At 37.1% G+C, this 6752-nt stretch overlaps 1 protein-coding gene across 1 annotated transcript; it reads left to right on the top strand.

The window, feature by feature from the left end:
* Nucleotides 1–310: 310 nt before the first annotated feature.
* ATTPS6 (UDP-Glycosyltransferase / trehalose-phosphatase family protein) lies at nucleotides 311–5276 on the top strand. Its single transcript, XM_068606116.2, has 3 exons — nucleotides 311–3536; nucleotides 3633–3906; nucleotides 4747–5276. The coding sequence occupies exons 1-3, from the start codon at nucleotides 1531–1533 to the stop codon at nucleotides 5050–5052; spliced, it is 2586 nt and encodes an 861-aa protein (XP_068462217.1). The 5' UTR covers nucleotides 311–1530; the 3' UTR covers nucleotides 5053–5276.
* The last annotated feature ends 1476 nt before the right edge of the window (nucleotides 5277–6752 follow it).

Below are 6752 nucleotides of genomic sequence, written 5' to 3' on the forward strand. Positions count from 1 at the left end.
CCTCTCATACCATACTCAACCAATCACACTCTCCCACGTCACCAACGGTGAGGACTCTTATGATGTGGCTATTTTTGATTGGCTCCACAAAAGGTTCACGCTGTTTGCGGTGCAGCAGAGTGCCACACTCATGTCTGGGACATAAGATTAGGATGACATATAGTAGTATCAAACACAGTGACGAATCTCAATGCAGCGATGAACGGTTAGGAGCATGCCACGTGTCCAGAAGGATACAGCAGCCAATGAGCACGCGAAACGTGGCGCGACCTACGAGCTTTGCAGCTAATTTCAGACAACCCTCGCAGGTGGGTCCCACGCGAAACATAATCCTCGGTGACGGACTTGCCGAAGGACAAAGGATAAGGACGAACTCATGAGACGTTACACGCTGCTTTCCACATACATGGCTAACGGTGTGGCACGGATTAGAAACCGTTGATTTTGATTACTTGAAAGTCCTGTGGAGCAATCGAAAGGTGAGGAAGTTTTCTGGAAGTTTTCGTTTTTGATTAATGCAGTTTTAAGAGAAAAAGTAGTTGTTTTTAGTGGTTGACCCACGAAAACAAGTGAGCTTCCAAAAGTATCACACTGTTGCATGCTGTCTAGGCTCAGTGGAAAGAGATATCATGGGGTTGGGTGGCCATTGTGGATCAGTGAGAAAGCTCTTCGAAAAGATAATTCAAGATTTTTTCTCTTTATTTTCTTAGTAATTTATATTATTATTACTATATTTTATTTTAATTTTGCTTTATTCTATAAGGAGAAGGTTTTTTTGTTGAATGGAATGAATTATGGATGTGGATTCTAATTTTTTTTTTACATTCACTGAATGAAAGTGAAATTGGAATTCAGGACTCAGCCAAACTGGTAATTTTCTTGAACTGTTAGTTAATTCCATTTGGGTTCCTTGTTTTTTATCTTTCCTTTGCTCCTTTGGTCTTTTAGGCCATCTGGTTCTGACTTCCAAGTTCAGTCCATTTATGACATCAATCTCTGGGGGGTTGTTTGGTTGCTGTTTCTTGTTGTAGCTGTTTATGTGATCTGAATCTATTCCATTCCTTTTGTTCTCTCTCTCTCTCACACACACACATACACATACACACAGATACTTGGATTGCTAGTTAACTACATGTTTCATCTCTCCCTTGCTTTGATCCCTTTCTCCAAGCTCATCCTCAGACAAGTTCTGCACTCTCCTTTGATGCCCTTCATTGTTACTCATCACAGATTCACCACCTGCACCTCTTGCCATTTCATGCTGTGTAATTTCTCTTTCACCCAATTCAGGACCAGTATTAGTTGACCCACAGCTCAAAAGATAGTCTTTTTGGGTTCAGTGGCTCACCCCTGCTCTCTTTTGTTCTTCATCCATTTGGTTTTTATCTGGGTTTGCAAACCCCTTTTGGTTAAAAGTGTTTTGGGCCTTGTTTGTGACATGAATAGTGGTGGTTATTGAGGATTAAACTTGTTTGTTATGTGGGTATTTAATGTATTTGGAGACCTTGTGAGTGATTAGAAGGCACAAGGATGGTGTCAAAATCCTATTCAAACCTATTGGAGTTGGCCTCTGGAGAGGCTCCTTCATTTGGTTACATGAACAGGAGAATTCCAAGAATTATGACCGTGGCTGGGTTGATATCAGATGTTGATGACGACCCAGTAGACAGTGTGTGCTCTGATCCGTCTTCATCTTCGGCTCACCGTGACCGGATAATCATGGTGGCTAATCAGCTTCCTATAAGGGCTCAGAGGAGGCCAGATGGGAATAGGAGTTGTTGGTGTTTTGAGTGGGATGAGAATGCCCTTCTTCAGCTGAAAGATGGGTTAGGGGATGATGATATAGAGGTTATTTACGTTGGATGTCTTAAGGAGGAGGTGCATCCAAGTGAACAAGATGAGGTTTCACAGACACTTCTTGAGACCTTCAAGTGTGTCCCAACTTTTCTTCCAGCTGACCAGTTTACCAAGTTCTACCATGGCTTCTGCAAGCAGCAGTTGTGGCCACTGTTTCATTACATGTTGCCCTTGTCACCAGAACTTGGTGGGAGGTTCAACAGGTCACTGTGGCAAGCTTATGTGTCAGTGAATAAAATTTTTGCAGATAGGATCATGGAAGTTATCAACCCTGAAGATGATTATGTGTGGATACATGATTATCATCTGATGGTGTTACCAACTTTCTTGAGGAAGAGGTTCAACAGGGTGAAATTGGGGTTCTTCCTTCACAGCCCGTTCCCTTCATCAGAGATATATAAAACATTGCCTGTTAGGGAGGAGATCTTGAGAGCCCTTCTCAATTCGGATTTGATAGGCTTCCACACTTTTGATTATGCGCGCCATTTCCTCTCCTGTTGCAGCCGGATGCTAGGCCTTACCTACGAATCAAAGAGAGGTTATATTGGGATTGAGTACTATGGAAGAACTGTTAGTATCAAGATTCTTCCTGTTGGTATTCATCTGGGTCAGCTTCAATCTGTTTTGAGGATGCCTCAGACTGAAGAAAAAGTTTGTGAGCTCATCAAACAGTTTTCTGATAAAGGAAGAACACTGTTGCTTGGGGTGGATGACATGGATATTTTCAAGGGAATAAGTTTGAAGCTATTGGCCATGGAGCAGCTTCTCATTCAGCACCCTGATTGTCAGGGAAAGGTGGTGCTAGTCCAGATAGCCAATCCTGCTAGAGGCCGGGGGAAGGATGTGAAAGAAGTGCAAGCAGAGACAAAGGCCACAGTGAAACGGATCAATGAAACATTTGGGAAACCCGGGTATGATCCCGTGATTCTGATAGACGAGCCTCTCAAGTTTTATGAGAGAGTTGCTTACTATGTTGTTGCAGAGTGTTGTTTAGTCACTGCCGTAAGGGATGGAATGAATCTCATACCCTATGAATATATCATCAGTCGTCAAGGAAATGAAATGTTGGACAAAGTTTTGGGTCTAGCTTCATCTCCCAAGAAAAAAAGCATGTTGGTTGTGTCTGAATTCATTGGCTGTTCCCCATCTTTAAGTGGAGCAATCAGAGTGAACCCGTGGAATATCGATGCAGTAGCCGATGCAATGGACTCTGCTCTGGAAATGGCTGATTCTGAGAAGGAGCTTAGGCATGAAAAGCATTATAGATATGTTAGTACTCATGATGTTGGGTACTGGGCTCGAAGCTTCTTGCAAGATTTGGAAAGGACTTGCAGTGATCATGTGAGAAGAAGGTGGTGGGGGATTGGGTTTGGATTAAGCTTTAGAGTTGTTGCACTTGATCCAAACTTCAAGAAGCTTTCAATGGAGCACATAGTTTCAGCATACAAACGGACAACAACTAGAGCAATCCTTCTTGACTATGATGGTACACTGATGCCTCAATCATCCACAATTGATAAGAGTCCAAGCAGTAAATCCATTGAAATTCTTAGTAGTTTGTGTAGAGATAAGAACAACGTGGTTTTCCTTGTTAGTGCTAGAAGCCGCAAGATGCTTTCAGAATGGTTTTCTTCTTGTGAGAATCTGGGAGTTGCAGCTGAGCACGGGTACTTTCTAAGGTAAATCACCTATCTATGTTGCCTCTTGAACATTGGTGCTTTCTTTAGGTATAGTTTAATAGTTAACATAGCTTTATATATTATGTATGGTTTCAGAATGAAGCGAGATGAAGAGTGGGAAACACATGTTGCCGCAACAGACTGTAGTTGGAAACAAATTGCAGAACCTGTAATGAAACTTTATACCGAAACAACTGATGGATCCACCATTGAAGACAAGGAGACTGCACTTGTTTGGTGCTATGAGGATGCAGATCCAGACTTTGGATCATGCCAAGCTAAGGAACTTCTTGATCACCTTGAGAGTGTGCTTGCAAATGAACCAGTAACAGTCAAGAGTGGGCAGAATAATGTAGAGGTTAAACCACAGGTGTGTACAACAATCTACTTCCAGGAATGAGTTGTATTTGTATATTCATTTTATTTCTTGGAAATTGATTTCAGTGGCAGCTTCATCACTTATATTTGTGCATCAATTAATCCCATATGAAAACCTGGTCTGTAAGTTAGCTAAATTTCATCAAGGCATTTGAAAATCATTATTGTAGTTGAAGTGATCAATCAAGGCACAGTAGGATTTGTGAGCAAAACACAACTTTAAGTGTAATCTGTTCAGTGAATTTTGGGTTTAGTTAATAATGAAGGTCAACTGCTACATTGGTGATATATATTTTTTAAATTCAACTAAATTAATTGGTTTCATTGGTTTGTGTTCATATTAGAAGTGTCTTATATTAATGGCCAAATGGAGTATTTGTAAGTAAAAGAAAGTTGGGTATCAGAGATTGGAGAAAGGACAAAGAGTTGATGGAAGAAAGCTTGCCAGATAGTGAAATTTTTGCCACAATTTAGAATTACTCATGTGTAGATACTAGTTAGTGTATTAAACTTCTTTTCACCTGTATCTTTTTAAATAACATAAAAGGAAACATAGTGAATGATTCTTCTTTCTTTCCTTTCTTTTTTTAATAATACTTCATTTTCATGTGGTGACAAATGATGGTTGAAATTTGTGGTCTCAGGTTTCATAGTGATGTCTGACGTGAAATCTTTTGAAAAAAAAGACATAAAGAATGTAGATTCACTCTTGGAAGATTTGTTTTGCTCATTTTTCTTTGTGGTTCTGTTTTAGAGAAATTCCAAGTGTTTTACATGGGATCTATTTTATTGTTTTACTTGTAGCGTCTAATAAACACATGTGGTGATGCAGGGTGTGAGCAAGGGACTAGTGGCCAAACGCCTACTTTCTGCCATGCAAGAAAAAGGAATGTGCCCTGATTTTGTTTTGTGCATAGGAGATGACAGGTCTGATGAAGACATGTTTGAGGTGATCACCAGCTCAATGGGCGGGCCAATCGCTCCGCGAGCCGAGGTTTTTGCCTGCACCGTTTGTCGAAAACCCAGTAAGGCTAAGTACTATCTGGATGATACCACTGAAATAGTGAGATTGCTCCAAGGCTTAGCCTGTGTTTCAGAGCAAATAGTTTCATTTTCTTCAGAGCAAATAGTTTGTTAAGATGGTGGTGATGGTGAGAGGTATTATTACTATTACTATATTACTGTTATTGTGCTTGCTTTATTTTGTCCTTGAGAAATGTAGGCTCAGTTGTGCTGCTCTTAAATCTTAATATATACACAACTAATGTTATTGGTTTCCTTCATATTTCCATGTAAATTATCCTTGTTACTGAGAGAAGTTCTGTATCGGATTCTGCTCCTTAAAATGCTTGATTTCTATCAGGAAAACTTGTACATATAACTGGTTTCTTTCAAGCCATCAACTCTTGTTCTGCATTCCTTTCAACCATTGATGCTAGGATGTGAACATGAAGCTGTGAAATGGTATTGCTAACATCATGTATATTTTTTCATATCTACCTTTACTTCCTATGTAAAATTAAGTTAACTTACACATTTGTCATAACTGTGATAATGGGTAAAATAAGAAAGATTATTAACCTTGGACAAAAAACAATATTTAATACAAAATCAAGTATATATTAGAGAGTACACAAGAGATAAGAGATAAATTATACAAGAGGTTAAAAGCATTGTAGTATATATTAGAGAACACACAAGAAATAGACTATACATTAGGTTAAGAACATACTTCTTCTTGGTCATCTTGAATGTTCTGGATTAGGTTAAGAACATACTTCTTGGTCATCTTGAATGTTCTGGGTTTAAGATCGTCTTGAATGTTCTGGATTAGGTTAAGAACATACTTCTTGGTAATCTTAAATGTTCTGGGTTTAAGATTGTTCTGGGTTTAAGATTGTTACACTCTTGTCTGAAATAGAAAGTTATAATTATTTATAATATTTTAAAATAGTCAAAAAGGACAAAATTATTAATAGGGGTGTTGAAATATGATCCAATAGTTTTTATAATATTTTTTTTATTGCAATAGCAAGTTGTTTTTTTTATCATTGTTGAATGAACCATGTGTTACATTTGTTGAAGTTTGAGACTTTTAGAGGATCAACACTTCTTTAATGTGCCTAATTTTGCCCAAATTTTCTTGAAGTATTCATAGTGGTTGAATCGAGAGGAGTTACTTGAAATTTTAGAAGATTATTTGTCTCATTTTTTTGGGTACAAGTGTTTGTCTCATTTGTATAATAATATAATAATACTATACTATGTTGGACCACCTAATAAACAAGGTAAGATATTATTGATTCATGAATTTATGGGACAATGATTTTATTTTTTTAAAGTAAGGTATTAGTTATAAATTTGTGAACAGAAAAAAATACACGTGGAGAATTTCTTTCCTTAAATATTTTTTTAGTGTGCTTAGAACATTAGTTGAAGAATTTAAAATACATTTTAATTTTTTTTATTAATACTCTTCAACACATGTGTTTTTCAATGCATTTTAATGTAAATCTTTACAAAACACATTTTATGTTGAATTAAAAGTGTTTAGGGTGGGTTGTGAACAAAATAAAATTCGAACTAATAACTTATAATTATAAATACGTAAAATTTTGTTTTGAGAACATATAAATAATATATTAGATATAGTTCACTTGTACAAAATAAACAATAATGAAAATGATAACAAAAAATATACGAATTTATAAAATTATGTACATGATAATTAATAACAGAAAAAATATTTTTTATTTATTTAAAATAATTATATTTATAAGTTGTAAATTCAATATTAAAGTTAATCATCCTCGAGTTTAATTAGTTTGACTCGGATTC

The sequence above is a fragment of the Phaseolus vulgaris genome, chromosome 3 (genome assembly GCF_051622355.1).
Source record: "Phaseolus vulgaris cultivar YP4 chromosome 3, ASM5162235v1, whole genome shotgun sequence".
NCBI lineage: Eukaryota > Viridiplantae > Streptophyta > Magnoliopsida > Fabales > Fabaceae > Phaseolus > Phaseolus vulgaris.

What these genes read in the sequence shown, in the direction of transcription:
- ATTPS6 (XM_068606116.2), top strand. Translation starts at nt 1,531, where the DNA reads ATGGTGTCAAAATCCTATTCAAACCTATTGGAGTTGGCCTCTGGAGAG. An exon ending in GAGCACGGGTACTTTCTAAG is followed by an intron (nt 3,537 to 3,632) that starts GTAAATCACCTA and finishes GTATGGTTTCAG; the next exon opens with AATGAAGCGAGATGAAGAGT. An exon ending in ATGTAGAGGTTAAACCACAG is followed by an intron (nt 3,907 to 4,746) that starts GTGTGTACAACA and finishes GTGGTGATGCAG; the next exon opens with GGTGTGAGCAAGGGACTAGT.